We start from the raw sequence: 19,857 nt of genomic DNA, 5'->3' as shown, positions 1-19,857 counted from the left end.
ATTTATCCCTAACTTTTTTTTTAAAAAAAGCTCAGCAATTCCACAGTTTATAGCTACCACATAAATGGCGCATATATTTCAATCTCTGATCTAAATCTCTTCTAATCCATTGCTTTGAACCCTGAGATTTCAACCCTTCATTTAACTGGCTAACACCAACCCTTGTGCTTACAAACATCTAATTTCATAAATTAGATTGATCAGAATCCTAAGAGAATGGATTTCTTTTAACTATCAGCTATTTCTGTTAGAATGCCTGCTAAATTGCTTTAGCCATGTCTAACTCTTGTGACTCTATGGATTGTAGCCAGCCAGGTTCCTCTGTCCATGGGGATTCTCAAGGAAGAATGCTGACATGAGTTGCCATGCCCTCCTCGAGGGGACCTTCCTGATCCAGGGATTGATCCCATGTCTCTTATGACTCCTGCGCTGGCAGACAGGTTCTTTACCACTAATGCCACCTTGTCAGCTTCAAAAGAAAGTGGAAGTGTTAGCTCCTCAGTCATCTCCAACTCTTTGTGACCCCATGGACTGTAGCCCACCAGACTCCTCTGTCCATGGGATTTTTCAGGCAAGAAAATAGTGGAGGAGCCATTTCCTCCTCCAGCAGGTCTTCCCAATCCAGGGATCAAACCCAGGTCTCTTGAACTGTAGGTAGATTCTTTACTGTCTGAGCCACCACAGGGAAGCCAACAGGATATCCTTATCAAATCAAGTATTTCAATGGGAAATTGGGTTAGAGAGTTTCAGAGACTCAACAACAATGTAAGTTGCCCAGTATAAATTTGAAGTATTCATAGGTTTCTATAAAACCTATGAATATTTACTATACACATACCAGTATTTACAGGTTAAATAGTTAAATATCTATATGTCTATGTGTATAATCATATAAACACACGAGTCAGTCACTATTAAAGGTTGACTGTATCATAGTTAAAGTAAAAGCTTTCTTTTCTAATCATCATCAAAAAATTTTAAATAATCTTCCAGGTCCATCATTCACCACTGTATAAACAACACACAGCAAACCAAACAAAGCAGAATTGTTGCCAGTAGAATCGCTGACACCCCTGGGAAATCCAGAATGTAATAATGTTATTACCAATTGTAAGCCTCTTAAAGCAAACCAAGTTCCTTAAATAATTGATTGAGCTATATCAAACCATAGTTTTTAAAAACCTACGATTACAGAAAAGGCCCTAGAATCCTCTTGGTTTTTCCACTTCACTGAACCGGAATTCTTGCTTTCTTTAAAATGATTCACATTAAATTACTATGCCTTTCCTGATTATTTTTCCCAGTTTTTATAAATTCATTTATTTCTGCCAACCTTTGATACTTACACATTTGCATATACATATACACATATTTAATTCATACTTGTTACAAAAGGGTATCATTTTATGTGGTTTCATTAAAGTTATTTGATTGGGTTTTTGTTGTTTTTAATTTTTTGGCCTCGTCACCCAGCCTGTGCAATCTTAGTTCCCAACTTGTGATCGAACCTGCATCAGGAGTGCAATGTCTTAACCACTGGATACCAGGGAAGTCTTTTTTTTCCCCACAAACAGTAAGACTCTCAAAGTTCAGAACTGCATTTGTATATGTATTTATGAATGTGTGTTTACACATACACATTATAAAAGTATTTTACAAACCTAATGAAAACAAGGCAACTTCTTTCCCTTCCCCCACAGACCTGTATACAATGATGGGGTCACAGATTCCCTGTAGGCCATCCATACACCTTTCCCCCCAACACATGCACACATAGGTTATCAATCCCTATTTCAGCTGCTTAAATCCCTATGTTATAGATTTGGAAATGCAGAAACATGTTCCAATAACAACAAAGAAAGATCTGTAAACCTAACACTGTAATTTCTTCAGCAAATATTTCAGCAAAAAAGCATATAATCATCAACATTCAAACACATGAAGATCAGCACTGACATTGATGGCTACAAATCTGATAAGACCAACACTTCAGCCTCTGAATGGCAGTTTTTCCCCCTCCTCTCCCCAAGATTAAACTGGAGCCAACTGTCATCTGGCCAGTGATGGATACTCTTTACCAATAATGGAAGAAGGATTAAGCAAAACTGACAAATAAAGCTGAGGGTCCATAGTGGGATTGTAAAAATGATAGACTAGATCAATGAATCATGTTCCCAAATCAAAGATGCTTTAGGGAGAAAAATGGCATCACAGAAAACACTGATTATATGATGTCACGTGGGCTCCCCCATTCATGGCTAGCATAGCCCAGAAGCTGCTTATAAAGCTGTTTTTAAAAATAACCCTCAAGGGTCTAACAAAAGCTCCTACCCTTTATGGTAACAGAAAAATCAAGTCTGGCAGAACATGAGATAAACCACTATCACACGGTCCTTTCAACAAATCTTAACCCTCAACCTCCGTCCCAGGCGAAAGAAGGGACACCTCACCTGTGTTCATCTTAGCACTGGATGCCAATGACTTCCTTGATGTCATTAAGCAGGCAGTCCATAAACAGTACATATCAACACCTTAGATACACAAAGCACCATCCGAAGCGCAAAAAATCAGTGCAGAGAAGGACTGGTGATTTTAAAATACTGACAGAGTCCCTTTACCCAGGAGTCTTAATACTAATAGATAAAGAAGGGAAAGATAGAGTGCTACCCTAATGGAGTGCGCTAACACAAAAGATACATTGCTCCTCTATTTCTCAATTGAAATTAGATGTCTAAATTAAGAGAAGAGAAGGTGAAAAATATTTTCCAGAACAAATGAATTTTCATTATGTTGTATTTCCTTGGGGAGCACCAATTACACTGATGACAGCATCCACTTTGTTTTACAGGAAGTCTGGGGTTGCCTTGCTTATCGCAGATGCCTAAGCTTGACAAAGGTCACTTATTATTAAATGGTAATCTATGTCTTGAGATAACTCAATATCTCAACTATGCCTCAAGTGATTTAAAATAATTAAAAACACCAATGAAAATAAATAGACTCCAAAAAACAGCATTTAGAAAAGAAACTTCCTTTTCTAATGAGGAAGAATTTTGGCTCTTCTCCAAAGCATACAAACACTTTAAATATTTGTTCAGCCACTGAATATCTAAAAGGAATGCATTGGAGAAAGACTGAATAATAAGTAATAATACAGAATTAAACTATATTGCTGTGTTTCTAAAATATATTCTAAGCAAACATTTATAACAGATACTTTGCATAGCAAATAGACCACTAAAGAATCAAGCATTTCAGGGTCTTGCATTTTCAGATTTTTTGCTCTTCCATGTCTCTGAATTTTCCATTGCCTTGATAGCAATCTCAGAATTAAAATCAAAAGACAATTTTTTCTCTTACATATAATTTCACACTCTCCCTCCCCTGCTTTGCTGTCAAGTGTCTGACCCTGGTTTGATAATCTCATTTCCTGAGAATCAAAAAGCTGGAAATTTAAGCTTCCTAGAGTGTTAATTGCAGCCCTGCTCCATTGCTAATCAAAAAATTGGTTGTTTTGCATGAAAATGCTTCTCTAATTAATTCTCAGACATAAATCGCCCTGGTTTTAATAACCCCTCCTTGATTGGATAGCCTTTGAAGAGACAGTGCCGCTAATCCGCTAAACTGGAAAAAACACACGCAGAGGAAATAATAAGTGGGCTTACAAGGTAGGAACTAGATGATTGCATTAATACTGTCAAACCAACAAAGTGAGTCTCCTTTCCAGGCCTTTCATGTCTCACCCTGCACCCAAGTTAAGATAAACCATGAAACTAGGAATCATGAACAAAGCCAACTGCCAAAGAGGTCAGACATCAAAAGTCCAATCTTTTCACCTTCCTTCCACAAACAGCTATTCCATCATTTTGTAAAAGAGGTTTCCCTTGACAGTTTTTCCCCTCTAGAAACTGGGGATCCAGCAATGTCCACTTGTCACATTGTCTATTTTAATAAGCCAGGGGTTTCTGCTTCCTCCTTTCACCCTGCTTCTGAGTGACAATATATTATCATACATCTCTAAGAGGTGCTGAACTGAATTTTCATTATCCCAAATGTCAAGATTCGTTTTTGTCATCAGAGAACACAGCTGGTCTACACCAGCAGTTCCCTGATTAATTCAAATGGAACAAGTCACCTGTACATAACTTCATTTTCCCTAGGCTAAGTCTTGCATTCGGCAGGTTTTAATTTACAGCTTGTCAGTTTAAGATACCATTTGCTGCCGTGGTGGCATGCAAAGAAAAACAGAACGTCTTAATTAGCAGCACTTTGCATTAGTCCTGTGATTACCAATAAGGCAACAATTGGGAATTTTTAGCATCAGAGCAGGACTTAGTTAGAACTCACTCACTGCTGTTTAAAAACATTAAACCCTTCCAGAAGATGCTGGAACTATATAGATATACAATAAGTAGTACTTTTAGCAACCATTGTTTTTAACACATAAATGTTAACATATGAATATCGCCCTGGTGGCACAGGGCCTCCCAGGTGGCAGAGTGATAAGGAACCCACCTGCCAATGCAAGAGCTATATGAGACACAAGTTTGATCCCTGGGTCAGGAAGATCCCTTGGACTAAAAAATAGCAACCCACTCCAGTATTCTTGCCTGAAAAGTCCCATGGACAGTGCGGTGTGGCGGGCTACAGTCCATGGGGTCCACGAAGAGTCAGACATGACAGCGACTGAGTGTGTGTGTACACACACACACACACACACACACACACACACACACACACACGTTATGTGATCAGTCCCTCAGTTGTGCCAACTGTTTGTGACCCCATAGACTGTAGCCTGCCAGGCTCCTCTGTCCATGGGGATTCACCAGGCAAGGATACTGGAGTGGGTTGCCATGCCTTCCTCCAGGGGGTCTTCCCAACCCTAGGATCAAACCCAGGTTTCCCCCATTGCAGGCAGATTCTTTACTGTGTGAGCCACCAGAGAAGCCCAAGAATACTGGAGTGGGTAGCTTATCCTTTCTCCAGGGAAACTTCCCAACCCAGGAATGGAAACCAGGTCTCCTTCATTGCAGGCAGATTCTTTTCCAGCTGAGTTACCTTATATATATCTCCAGTTGACTTGTAAAATAGGGATTTCTATTTTCTCTATACTTAGAAATGTCATAGAGCTAAATATTTTAAAAGTTATTTCAAAAGAAACTACATGGAACAATAGGTCTAGACTAGTCATTACAACAAGAGAAAAAAGATTTGAGGTGGATTCTAATTTGAATTTAGAATGTTCAAATCCACAGTTGCATAGCTTTTTACGTCAATAAGATATTATATTAAAAATGTACAAGACACCACAATAAAACACCACTACATACTCACTGAAAGTCTGAATTTAAACACCGAAAAATCCAAGGTTGGCATATACTGCTGGTGGCAATATAAAATACCACACTCACTTTATAAAACTAGTACTTCTTACAAAGTTAAACACACATCTACCATATGATAAAGCAATCCCACACTCAGGGAACTGAAAATATACATCCCACACAAAGATTTATACATGAAGGCTTAGTGTAGCACTATTTACAACAACCATAACCTATAAACAATTTAAACAATTCCAACTGCTGGAAGGATAAACAACGTGACATGTCCATATCTACTGTGGTATATCCATACAATAGAACTCTACTAAACAATAATAAAATAAAAAGGCACAAACTACTGATACACGCAATAAGATGGATGAACATCAAAATCATTATGTTGAATGAAAGAAGCCAGACATAAAATGTATCTGCATGATTCCATTTATATAAAATGTAGAAACTGCAAGCTAATCTCATGACATGAATCATTTCAGTAGCTGCCTAGGGCTGGATCATTAAAACAATGCAAGAGAATTCCAGAAAAACATCTACTTCTGCTTCATTAACTATGCTAAAGCCTTTGACTGTGTGGATCACAACAAACTGTGGTAAATTATTAAATAGATGGGAATATCAGACCACCTTACCTGCCTTCTGCAAAACCTGTATGCACGTCAAGAAGCAACAGTTAGAACTGGGCATGGAACAACAGACTGGCTCAAAATTGGAAAAGGCTGTATATTGTCACCCTGTTTATTTAACTTATATGCAGAGTACATCATGTGAAATGCTGGGCTGGATGAAGCACAGGTGTTGCCGGGAGAAATATCAATAACCTCAGATATGCAGATGACACCACCCTTAAGGCAAAAAATGAAGAGGAATTATAGAGCCTCTTGATGAAGGTAAAAGAGAAGAGTGAAGAAACTGGCTTAAAACTCAACATTTAAAAACCTAAGATTGTGGCATACAGTCCCATCACTTCATGGCAAATAGAAGGGGAAACAATGCAAACAGTGACAGACGTTATTTTCTTGAGCTAAAAAATCACTGCAGATGGTGACTGCGGCCATGAAATTAAAAAGAGGCTTGCTCCTTGGAAGAAAAGCTATGACCAACCTAGACGGCATATTGAAAAGCAGAGACATTACTTTGCTGACAAAGGTTGATCTAGTCAAAGCTGTGGTTTTTCCAGTAGTCATGTATGGATGTGAGAGTTGGGACCATAAAGAAGGCTGAGCGCTGAAGAATTGATGCTTTTGAACTGTGGTGCTGGAGAAGACTCTTGAGAGTCCCTTGGACTGCAAGGAGATCAAACCAGTCAATCCTGAAGGAAATCAACCCTGAATATTCATTGGAAGGACTGAAGCTGAAGCTCCAAAACTCTGGCTACTTGATGTGAAGAGTTGACTCATTGGAAAAGACCCTGATGCTGGGAAAGACTGAAGGTAGGAGGAGAAGGGGACGGCAGAGGATGAGATGATTGGATGGCATCACTGACTCAATGAACATGAGTTTGAGCAAACTCCAGGAGATGGTTTAGGACAGGGAAGCCTGGCGTGCTGCAGTCCATGGGGTCGCAGAGTTGGACATGTTGTTCAGTGGAATGACTGAACAACAACAACTAGTGCTGGGAATGGCGGGAGAATCACACTTCAAAAGGCCACAAAGAAACTTCTGGGCGACAAAAATGTCCAGTCTCCTGACAGGTATACATATTCATCAAAACTCATTAAATTGTTCATTTAAATGAATTTACATACAACAAGCTACATTATCCCAATAAAACAGAGAAAGTCACAAGTCATCTCAACTGCAAGTTAATTTGCAAACCTTATATAATGAAACCCGATTATATTAACTGTTCATCTCTATCATTTATCCACTTTGTGCCTTTGGTTAGGTTAGTTAACACTCATAAGCAGTGGTTTCTCAGCTATAAAAAAATTTGAAAACAAGACCTACTTGACAAAATTACTATGAGAATCAAGTGATAATTATGTTGCTGTTTAGTCACTCAGTCATGTCTCAACTCTTGCAACCCCATGGACTGTCGCCCATCAGGTCCTCTAACCATGGGATTTCCTAGGGAAGAACACTGGAGTGGGTTGCCATTTGCTTCTCCAGGGGATCTTCCTGACTCAGGGATTAAATAGAAGTCTCCTCGGCAAGTGTGTTCTTTACCACTGAGCCACCAGGGAAGTACTCAAAAAATGGCATCTCAATAACTTCACTCTCTTTTCTCAATATTAGTTTCCCTTATCTTCCTTCCTCATAAAACCTCTGATATATTTATATATCTCCTCAAGTATTACTAACACACTGGAAAAAGCTCTGAACTTGTGGAGAGAAAAGACCTACACTTCTGCTGAATTCACCATTTGGTTACTGTTTAACACTGAACTTCTTTATTTGTAAGATATATGAATAATTATTGGGCACTTACTCTATGCAAGACACTGAACTAGGAGCTTGGAATGTAAGGTAAACACAACTGATAAGGTTCCTGCCTGTGTGCAACTTAAATTAAGTACACATTTCAAACAAACAAGCAATTAGCTGAATAACCATAAGCACGCTATGTGCTACAAATAAGGAAACCAACCTTGTCTGGGAGAAATTAAACAAAGAAACAAAGCTTCCTGAAGAAAGTAATAGTTAAGAAGACAAAAGAAGATACTCCATGCAAGATTTTTAAAAATACTGATTGACACATGGTATTTAATAAGCTTTATTTAAAAATTCTTTTTATAAAGCAAAGAACTACCTTTAAGATAACAACTATTAACCAAAGAGAAGGAGAAGATAGGGGAAACCAATTCCAAGTAAGGAGGACCCAAGGCCTGAATGAGTTTGGCAGCTTCTGAGAAGTGCAACAGACAGTCATAAGAAGTCCAATGAGAAGGTCATGGCGAGAAAAAGGGGACAAGAAGAGGCTGTGTATAAATGGCCGCCAAATAATGCAGATCTTATTAGGCATATTAAGGACATATGGTTTAGTACAAGAGACATAAGAAATCACTTTGGATCCAGTATAACCAACTGGTTTCGAAGAATTTCAGGCAGTAAACAATGAAGAGCTGATAGCAGTTGGAACCTGGGTAAGGCAAGAGCCATTTATAAAAACAGTGGCTGGGTCCGTCACAGTAGATGGGTGCAGAGACGGTATCAGCAGTGTCTCATAACAGACTGTACAGTGCAAAGGTGGAAAACAGAAATGACTTCTGGGTTTAGTGATTAATAAGCCAAGAATGCCACTTAATGAAATCGAATACACTCAAGGAAGAGCAGGCTTGGGGGTGATGGGGAGAAGAGGAGATCGTGAGTTTGATTTGGGCATGTTCAGTGTCTGCTGCCCATGAGAACCCAGAGAGGTAACCCTCTGGCTTGCCTTAAAGGGTTATCATCATGATGTTTTTTATTGTATATATAAATTATTACTAAAAATTTTAAACTGTTATCTCATACTATAAAGTCCACAGAAACATAAATGTATTAGAAACTGCATCCTAACTCAAGGGCCCTCTCAGCTTCCGAATTAAAGTCAGAGAACTAGAGGGACAAGGAATAATTGCAAGATTGGCAGCTCAAGTAAATCTGGAGTAGGAAGAAAAAAGCTGATTCTTTTCCTTACTTACAATAAGGGAACTAGTTTAGCAACTTCCATCCATTTATCTAAGGAAATGTTTCAGAGTCTCAAAGGCAAAATCATGAAGTATCCAGACTGGGTACTACATTAGTTTTCTTTTGATGTGTAACAACTTACTGCCAATTTAGTAGCTTAAGACAACACCCTTGATTACCTCACAGCTTCTATGGACCAGGAGTCCAGGCATGGATTAATTAGGTCCTGTACCCAGGATCTCACTAGGCTGAATGTAAGGTGCTAGTCAGGGTTACAACCTTATCTGAGGCTGGGGGTCTTCTTCTGAGCTCATTCAGGTTGTTGGCAGAATATAGTTCTTTGTAGTTATAGAAGTGAGGTCTCTGTATTCCTGCCAGCTACTGGACAGGGGTCACTCTCAGCTCCCAGAATCCACCTCACGTTCTTGCCACAGACCCCAGTCTTCTCACAAGAATTATGTTTTCAAGCATAACATCTGCGCTACTTCTGGCCCCTTTTAAGGACTCACCTGATTTAGGTGGGTCCATCAAACATAATCTCCCTTTTGAGTAACTCAAAGACAAATCATTAGCAACTTTAATCATATTTGCAAGGGGATGATATTCCATCATAGTCACAATCTGGCTCAAACACAAGAGGAGGAATTATAAATGTCACATGTCATTGGTGTCAGTTTAGAGTTCTGTAAGAACTCTAAATATCAGTAAGATACCTGTAATATCAGTAAGAATATCAGTGAGAATATCAGTAAGTATATCAGTAAGATACCTGTAATAAAGATGCAATTCAAGTAGAAAGTCACTAACCAAAAAAAATGACAGAGAAGACAAAAGATATTATATCCCATCACAAAAGTGATAAGAGATTAACAGGTGACTTCAAAAAGGAAAAGACTCCCAAGAAATCTGGGTAACACTGAATGTACAGAAGCAGGACTTCCCAGGAAGAACACAGGCTCACGTACTATGAAAACCTGTAGTACTGAAAAAAATCAGTGAATCAGGAAGTAGCCTGTAAACTGAACACTGATATCCAGAAGTAGGGAGACCTTAGAGTTCAGGGGGGCGGGGCGGGGGGTTGTTTTGCTTTAAATAAAGTAGATTAGACATCCACCAAAATGGAAAAAACTTAACAGGCTTATACAATCACATTAGTGAGAATGTAGAATAATGCAATTTTCATACAATTTATCATTCATTTCTTTAATTGTAAAATGCCTGTTAGTTATCTTCTAAAGCAAAATACATGCTTAGCTCATGACTCGGCAATTCCACTCCGAGGCTAATTCTCAAGAGAAATTAGTGCATAGGTACAAAATTCCTCACAGTATATTAATGCATCACAGCTGCAAAGTGGAACTGACAAATGTCTGTTAACAGAGGAAATGAATTATTTGTCCTACAATCATACAACGGAATATATAGCAATAAAAACAAACTGTACCTTCAATAACATGAATGAATCTCCAGACATGATGTTGAACAAGAGAAGCCAGATACATAAGACACTCTTGTGATTCTATTTATAAAGAGTGAAAGAATAAGCAAAACTAAGTGACAGCATTAGAATCAGAATTGCGGTTGCCTTGTGGAGGTGAGGCCTCTTGGGAAAAAGCATGGGAAAACCTCCTGGCTGATGGTTACACGATTCTTCATATATATGTCAAATTTTGTATGTATATTCAGGATAAGCATATTTCACACACTTCAGTGTAGGTACTGTTATTGCTTAGTCATTAAGTTGAAGCTGACTCTTTGCAACCCCATGAACTATGGCCCACCAGACTCCTCTGTCCATGGGATTTCCCAGGCAAGAAACAGAAAGGGTTCAGTTCTTAGCCTCACATGTTAGAGACAATTTCTGTTTATATAATTTACATGATTACTCTAAAAATATCTGAGGCAGTGACAGATTTCAAAGTGTAAAAGAAAACAATTATGGCCAAAAACTAAGCAAACACCATCTAAAATAGAGCTAGTTATTCCCCTTGGGGCATTATATTTACCACAAAATGTCCTAGAAGTGAAAGTGAAGGAAAAAAAAAAAAGAACCATACTGACTGATTCAGGGATGACAAAGGAATCCAGTTCCTTAGGAAATAAGACCAAATTCTGTGTCTATTCTGAGGAAACTACATCTATTACATTAATCAGAGTAAACAGATTTGAAATGATAGTCAACCACTCAAATTAGATACAGAAGAATATTTCTGGCAGGAGATCGTGGGAGTACGTCAAGGCTGTATACTGTCAACCTGCTTATTTAACTTATATGCAGAGTACATCATGAGAAACGGTGGGCTGGAAGAAGCACAAGCTGGAATCAAGATTGCTGGGAGAAATATCAATAACCTCAGATATGCAGATGACACCACCCTTGTGGCAGAAAGTGAAGAGGAGCTAAAAAGCCTCTTGATGAAAGTGAAAGAGGAGAGTGAAAAAGTTGGCTTAAAGCTCAACATTCAGAAAACGAAGATCATGGCATCTGGTCCCATAATTTCATGGGAAAAAAGATGGGGAAACAGTGGAAACATTGTCAGACTATTTTTTTGGGCTCCAAAATCACTGCAGATGGTGACTGCAGCCATGAAATTAAAAGACGCTTACTCCTTGGAAGAAAACTTATGACCAACCTAGATAGTATATTCAAAAGCAGACACATTACTTTGCCGACTGAGGTCCATCTAGTCAAGGCTATGGTTTTTCCAGTGGTCATGTATGGATATGAGAGTTGGACTGTGAAGAAGGCTGAGAGCTGAAGAATTGATGCTTTTGAACTGTGGTGTTGGAGAAGACTCTTGACAGTCCCTTGGACTGCAAGGAGATCCAACCAGTCCATTCTAAAGGAGATCAGCCCTGGGATTTCTTTGGAGGGAATGATGCTGAAGCTGAAACTCCTCATTGGAAAAGACTCTGATGCTGGGAGGGATTGGGGGCAGGAGGAGAAGGGGACGACAGGATGAGATGGCTGGATGGCATCACGGACTCGATGGACATGAGTCTGAGTGAACTCCGGGAGCTGGTGATTTACAGGGAGGCCTGGCGTGCTGCGATTCATGGGGTCGCAAAAAGTCGGACACGACTGAGTGACTGAACTGAACTGAACTTCTCTCGAAAGAAAATTTAAATGACACATTTGAGAGGAGTTGGAATTATTGATTTCAATGGATTCCAGAAAGATTCAAAGAATCTATAAGGGTAGGTAATGAATGAGTGAATGGTTTGTCCCATTCACAGCCTCACTTGGATCAATTCTCTTTCTGCAACCACGTGGTGGGAAATAAATTGTTCACACGTGGCTCATTGCTCTCCTTCCAGGACAAGTCAAAAACTCCCCTTTCAGATTAGCTGTAATTGTTTTTTTGTTTGTTTTACTTTGTTTCAGTCATACAGTTTGTTGTTTTTAAGAATTTGCATTGTTTTCAATAGATTGTTTCCATTTATTTCCCTCTATGATACTAATTTGAGCCCGCTGCTAGCTCTAGGATATTTTAAGTTGAGTTGTTAGCAAATCGTGAATTAGAGTATAACATTTTTATTTTTCATTTTCACAAGTAGCAAGGCAATGATTTTAAACCAGAGGAAAGAGGAAGGCAAAACAAGGTACATAAAACACTGCCAAATGCTCATATCCAAAGCAATTGCTTCATAAATAGAAGGCATGTCCACTACATTTTAGCCTCTTTATTTTGCTATATACTAACCAACCTAAATTATTTTTGTAGTAAAGTTCAGTCTTAGTGACACTGAAGATCAAAGTAACTTGAAAGAGAAATGGCTACTTTCTTTCTTTTTTTTTTTTTTTTACTTTATTTTACTTTACAATACTGTATTGGTTTTGCCATACATTGACATGAATCCACCACGGGTGTACATGCGTTCCCAAACATGAACCCCTTCCCACCTCCCTCCCCATAACATCCCCGTGCACCAGCCCCAAGCATCCTGTATCCTGCATCAGAGATAGACTGGCAATTCGATTCTTACATGATAGTATACATGTTTCAATGCTATTCTCCCAAATCATCCCACCCTCTCCCTCTCCCTCTCCCTGAGTCCAAGTAAGCCAGAAAGAAAAACACCAATACAATATACTAACACATACATATGGAATTTAGAAAGATGGCAATGATGACCCTGTATGCAAGACAGCAAAAAAGACACAGATGTGCATAGAGAAATGGCTACTTTCATGATGGCCATATTTATTTCAGGGGAAATAACTAGGAAGGGCAGATCACTACAGAGTCACTAAGCGCTGCCCTCTTGGTTACAGATATATGTGAAATGCCTCCCAGATTACTGCTGTGAATGCCACTTAACATTATAAGACTGAGATGATCACCAAGTTAAACATGGTTTCTCAAGTCTTTAACTAAAACAGCTTTTATCAAAGAAAACAGAAAAGAAGCAAAAGAGGACCATTATAGGAGATTTTACTAGTATTTCTTTGTCCATTAGCATGCTTATTCAATCATTAATTTGAGAAGAATTTATTTTTTGAGTATCTCCCATATATGAAGAATGATGCTAAGTGCTGGGATGTGGGGTGGGGGGCGCGGATACAGATAAATTAACAATAACTAACATTTATTCAGTACTTAGTATGTGCCAGGCACAGTTCTAAACACTTTACACATATTAACTCTTTTTATCCTCACTATGGCCCTATGAGATAGATATATTTACAGTTCATAGAAAATAAAACTGACATACAAAGGAACTAATTTGCCCAAAGTCACCCAGCTAGGAAACCTGCTACAGAGACCACACTCCTAGTCCTCAGACTCAGAACAGACTGACTGAAAGGCTAAGTAAGACTCAAGAATCCAGAGGTTTGGGCAGAATGAGAGAAGTCATTTAACTTCTTCTTACAATTAAGACAACTAGAAAGTAACTTGTACAGAATAAAAAAAGCAAGTTATTAAGAAAGATGGATAGTAAATAGCAAAAATAGAGGGTATATCTGGAAACAAAAATTAAAGAATTCCTATTCTTCAGAGACATAGAAAGGGCACCGAAGTCAATAGATCAGTTAAATCCTAGAAAGGAGAAAGCAGTATGTGCAATTTAAAAATAGAAAGAAGAGGAGAAAACCTTTAACTCCATTACACTTAGGGAGGGGAATGGTAATCAAACAGGCTGAAGGCCTTAATCACCAGAGAGTTGATAACAGATTAATCCAATTAGTTAGGTTGGCTAAGGTTAGATAGATCTAAACAAAACTAAAAGAGAAACATGAAAATATGTATTATAAAAAGCTATCTTCGCCCCTAACACTCCATAAAAACTACTTCTCTTCTTGTACTTCCTATCTTACAACAAATAACATCATGATCTACCCAAGTCACCAGATTGGAAAACTGGGAACCAAGCCTATCTATTGCTCAAACTCCACTCCACACAGAACGAATCCTGTCCAAGTGACTCCACCTCAAATTAGCTTTTGGATCTACTCCCACCTCTCCATCCTCACTGCTACCACCCTTCTAAAAAGCTGGCATAGTCTCCTATAAGCTCTCACCTGAAACAACACCACAGTGTGCCTCTTGTATCTAATCTCCCTGCACTGATTCTCTTCCACAAGCCACCAGAATACTTGTACTAAAATGCAGATTTGATTAGGTGACTCTCCTGCTTTAAATCCTTAGAGGACTCCTCATCACTCATAAGCCTTCTTGCTGTCATACCAGGTCACTTGAGATCTGCCCAACTGTCCAACCTCGACTAGGTCCAACCTTCCCTTTGTGCTTCAACCACAACAAAACACCTGCCTCTCCCTGAAGCTCTCACACAGCTGTATGTTGTTTTATATCCTCTCCCTACCTGCAGTGAGTGCCCTTCCCCTGGTCAGTCCAGTTAACTCATCTTTTGAACTTTTTCTTCTTTTAATATTTATTTATTTACTTTGGGCTCCACAGTGTCTTAGTTGCGGCAGTAGGGGCAGCCCTATGGCATTGCAATCTGAATCCCCTGTCCAGGGAAGGAACCTGAGTCCCCTGCACTGGAAGGTGGATTCTTAACCCCTGGACCACTAGGGAAGGCCATCCAATTTCAATATAAAGATTCCTCCTTTATAACAGCTTCTATGGCTATCCCAGGAATGTTCTGTTTCCTCCACCATGCTCCCTAAGATAGTTATTTATGAAAACTGTTTGCATGTCTTGTCTTCCACAGCACCAAGGACTCGTCCACACGCAGACATTCTAGGAGCAGCACCAAAAATATGGTTGGCCTGGAAATGTTGACTATGTTGTCACCTCCGACACATCGATTACCAGAACCTTAAGAAAGAGACAAGGTAAGAGTACTGCTGGCTTCATTACCTGGATGAGTAATCTGGGGCTCAGAAACGTAAAATACCTTGCTTGGTAAAAGCAAGGTGAGTACTAAGTACTCCTTCCATTAAACAAGAATGCTCCCATAGCTACTCAAAGCGCAAACAGCCGTACCAATATTCCACATATGAACCTCACTAACCAACTGAACAGGGATATGTAAATGAGCTAACTGGTGCTGAAATCAGGCATTAATGTGCAAACAAACAGGGACTTATTTGAGCTAAGTGGGCATGAATATGCAAATGAACTGGCTGCAGTTCAGTACATGTCATCACAATTCTAGGAATGAACATCCTATATTATGACTATTACAATATTCATGTAGCATTCAGAGAGACTATCATATATTACTGTAATCTGGGCTTTTCGAGTTTAAAATTGTGGTGAAGCCAACAGTGACTTGATGTATATTTTCATCCACACCACAATGACAAGCTGGAAATCCAATGTGAGTACACACAACTCTGCCACCTCCATACAGAAGCGAGCTGCCATCTGCAGCCTGAGCTGAACAAGGGACTTCGGAATTAGGTTGGGCTGGTCCTTCATGATCCAGGTGCTGCCAGGATCTCCAGCCAAAACTACTGTACAGTCTGATACAATACTGTTACCGCAATTGCATTTAAAAGTTATTTTTTTCCTATAGGATTTTTAATCAAGTGGCAAGGCTATACTGCTTGAACACCACTCAGAAAATCCAGTATGTGATTATATTTAGCTTTTGGTCTAGTATAATCTTTTATATTCCTATCATCACCAGCACACCACTGGTTTCTATCAATTCTTCATCTCTTAATTGCTATGATGCACAGAGCCATTCACAACCGCTCTGGTATCCTTTCTGTCATCTCTGGTTCCCAAAAGTTATAAATTATAATCAGTAGAGGTCTGTATATATGAACTGATTTCCTTAATTAAAGAAAAAGTTATATCCAATTAATGTTACACAACAAGAAAAGCCTATACTTTCACATTTACGTGCCTTTATCCCTCCACGTCCACTGTCTGAAATGCCCACCCCTTCCTTCTTTATCTGGAAAGCTACTTTTCATTCTTCATAAGCAGTTCAAACCTTAAATACTTATGAAAGTCACCCTGCCTTTTCCAGAACTTGTACACACATTTCAGCTACATACATACATATATATATATATATATATATATATATATATATGGCTCCATCACAGCACGTATCAACACTGCGATCACTTGATGGTTGTTGAATTAACTGGAACGTTAAGTAGAGCTGCAAGTTATAGAGAACCCAACGATTAGTGACAAATAAGACTGCTTCTTCCTCTTTCATCGAGAAGTCGGGGTGGGATGGTGGCTCCGGTCATCAGAGTGTAACACTCCATGGGACCGGAAACCTAAGCTCTTTTTCACTTGTTGCCCAACCATCCCTACAGTGCAGCCTCACCCACGTGGTCTAAGATGACTCGCCACCATGCTTCATTCATACTGTGTATGAGTGAACATCTTCACACAGCACACACGCAACAGGCTGGGACAGAAAAAGTCTTCTCCTTCCCTTTAAACATAAGACCTCAAGTTACACATATCACTTTCACTCACATTCAGTTGGCTAGAACTATGCTTCCCTGGCTGGCTGCAAGGAAAGCTTAGACATGCTTATATTTGAAGGTAGCCATGTGTACGGCTAAAAATTAGGGTTTTATCAATATAAAACTAATGCTGGGAGACAAATGCCAGTCTCTGGAACACATTCACAGTCCCTTTCTGTTTGTTTGTTTGTTTGTTTGTTTGTTTTCTTACTTTAAAAGGCAAAACTCAAAACCTGCTTCTGTTCATCGTGGTATCCTAATGGCCTAGTGACGTGTCCAGTACAAATACACATGATAAATCTGTACCGACTCAATAAACCAACAGGAAATCCTAGAAAACACAGCAAGAAAAAGGAGAACAGCAGCTGAATTAAAGTTAGGTTCTGACACCCAGATGTAGGATGAGAGAGAGGAAGGCACAGGTCAATGGGGAGAGAGCCTTCCTGACTCCAAAGTTGTCCTCTCATGAACTCCGTAAGGTACAAACCTAGTTCAGTAATCATTCACAGCTTCAGCAGGGGCATGGAGTTTCAATGAAATGGTGCAGGCCTAAAAAAAAGAATCCAGCTATCGCAGAAAACTCCCATCTGGTTTAGACTTCTAAACAGTAGCATCACACTGCAATGTATGATTGTGTCTCCAGAGATCTAGAGGGCTTTTAAAAAATTATTATATTTCTACTCTTAATGAAATGTATAATATACGTAAGGGTGTACTTGGCATTTGTATGATTTTAAAAATAATAAGACTAGCACGAGCATTTCCATCATGGAGCTTAAGAAACACAACACTCCTATTCTCCTTCAAGGCTCATGTGCTCCTCTCTCGGATCATATACTCCTCCATCTTCTCCAGAGGTGATCCCTTTCCTGAGTTTTACGCTTATGCCCCATCTTACCTTCGTCGCATTTTCATTACATAAGGAGACATATGCCTAAAGAAGACACTATTCACGTCTGACTGCTTCTGATCTTCACGTAGATGGAATTAAGCCTATACACAGTCCCATGCGACTGCTTCTGAGATCCAACCAAACTAACGCAGAGCAGAGTTCATTCTTTTTCATTGCTATTTACTACCCTTCCACTTGGAACCATGGCTATACCATGATTTATTTATTTCCGTTCTCCAGTCTATGGCGTTTGTTTCCAGTTTTCTGTTATTCAAACAATGATGCTATGAACACACTTGTCCATATGTTTTGCCTTTCACATTTGAGTTCTCTGCCCACCAAAAATGTATTTTCCTAAATGATATGAGGTTCAAATCCAATGTGGTTTTTTTTTTTCCTTTACCGGTACTCAACTGTCTCACCACTCATTATTGATAAGTCTGTCCCATCCCTACAAACCTATAATATCCTCTTCTCTCCTGATATCAAATTTTCCTTTGGTTAGGTGTCTGCTTCTGAGAGTTGCTAGTTACCTCAGGTACCCCAGAGAGGAAGGGGAAAGGAGCAGATGGAGAAAGGATCTAAGTGGGGGAGGGGCTGACCCTCAGCCTCACTGAGTCAAACCATTGCCACCTTCATCTCTTTTCTATACTGAACTGTGAAATAAGACAAAAACAGAAGACTGGCTCTATGACTGAAAGATGAGTTTAACAGCACTAGATTATGCATTCCACAGCACTTTCCAGCATTAAAAATCGACCTCTTTATTTTCTAGATGTTATACTATGGGCAAGTTTACTTCAACTTCTGAATTTTCATATCAGATCACTTTTGATAAGGTAATCTCTATTAGTATTTCATTAGTATTACATTTTGAAAATATATTATTACCTTATGAATCATGTCTTATTGAGACAATGATAAACTTGTTATACAGCATTCCCACTAGCTCCTAATAACTACCTTCCTCACTACATATCATAAATGTTTGTGGTCTTCTCTACCTTCTAAAAGAGCTCAGGTCCGAATGAGTTACATCATAAAAACTATTAGAGTTGGCAAAATGCAATTTCTTATGGTCCTAAAGAAAGTCTAAGAAAATAAGGAACAGCAGCAAGCTGCTATCTTCACATTATTAAAAAATTAATGTGAACCAAATGATGAAAAATATGACAGAAGCTAACTTTCAAAATTCTGTTGCATCATGTTAGAAGTTTTTGGTGTAGCTTTTTCATACTTTGGTTTAAAAAGAAAGTTTAACTGAAGTATAACATAAATAGACATGCATATGTATGACTTTTAAAACTCAAATATATATATCTCATTTAGCAGCATTTTCCCTTCTTTCCTATTTGTATGGATGAATAAATAAATGGGTAGAACAAAAGCTTTTTTAAAATATGGTTATATGTCATCAACTAGTTCTGCATAACGACCACGGATCCTTTGTCAAGAATGAGTTTCTTAGACTTTACTAAATGAGGCTTTGCAATGGCCTCTTTGTACTCCCCTGTTCCACTTTCTCCATGGTTCAGCTACCAGTGATTTGTCTACCATGTAGAAAGGATGGGGTATGAACTAGACTTATTCAGAAAATAAATACCTATATAAACTAAGTCCACAAAAACAAAAAAAAACTTAAATAAAATACCTACATTCGATAGATTAAGGCTAAGAGTTGGGACACTCAATAACAGTCATGGCCTAAGAACACTTTTCTTTTTTTTTTTAATTTTTACTTTTTTTTACTTTACAATACTGTATTGGTTTTTCCATACAGTGACATTAATCCACCACGGGTGTACATGCGTTCCCAAACATGAACCCCCCTCCCACCTTCCACCCCATATCATCTCTCTGGATCATTTCCCTGCACCAGCCCCAAGCATCCTGTATCCTGCATCGACCACAGACTGGCGATTCGTTTCTTACATGATAGTATACATGTTTCAATGCCATTCTCCCAAATCATCCCACCCTCTCCCTCTCCCTCAGAGTCCAAAAGTCCGCTCTACACATCTGTGTCTCTTTTGCTGTCTCGCATACAGGGTCATCATTACCATCTTTCTACAAGATTTGAAATGATGCATTTGTCTGCTCATGAC

The 19,857-nt window shown here is 38.9% G+C and overlaps 1 protein-coding gene across 7 annotated transcripts in view; it reads right to left on the bottom strand.

The window, feature by feature from the left end:
- Positions 1–19,857, bottom strand: part of EXOC4 (exocyst complex component 4) — an 807,451-nt gene that overhangs the window by 560,336 nt on the left and 227,258 nt on the right. The window contains exon 10 of one of the 7 annotated variants that reach the window (XM_042248845.2): positions 1–19,857. This exon is cut by the window's left edge and continues 10,928 nt beyond it. The exons of the other annotated variants lie outside the window; for them this stretch is intronic. Coding sequence (XP_042104779.1) covers positions 19,820–19,857 — 38 coding nt within the window. The 3' untranslated portion in view covers positions 1–19,819. 7 annotated transcript variants of the gene reach the window in all.

This window comes from Ovis aries, chromosome 4, assembly GCF_016772045.2.
Source record: "Ovis aries strain OAR_USU_Benz2616 breed Rambouillet chromosome 4, ARS-UI_Ramb_v3.0, whole genome shotgun sequence".
Classification (NCBI taxonomy): Eukaryota; Metazoa; Chordata; class Mammalia; order Artiodactyla; family Bovidae; genus Ovis; species Ovis aries.
Note: the sequence above shows the minus strand (reverse complement) of the source record. Positions and strands in the feature narration are given on the sequence as shown.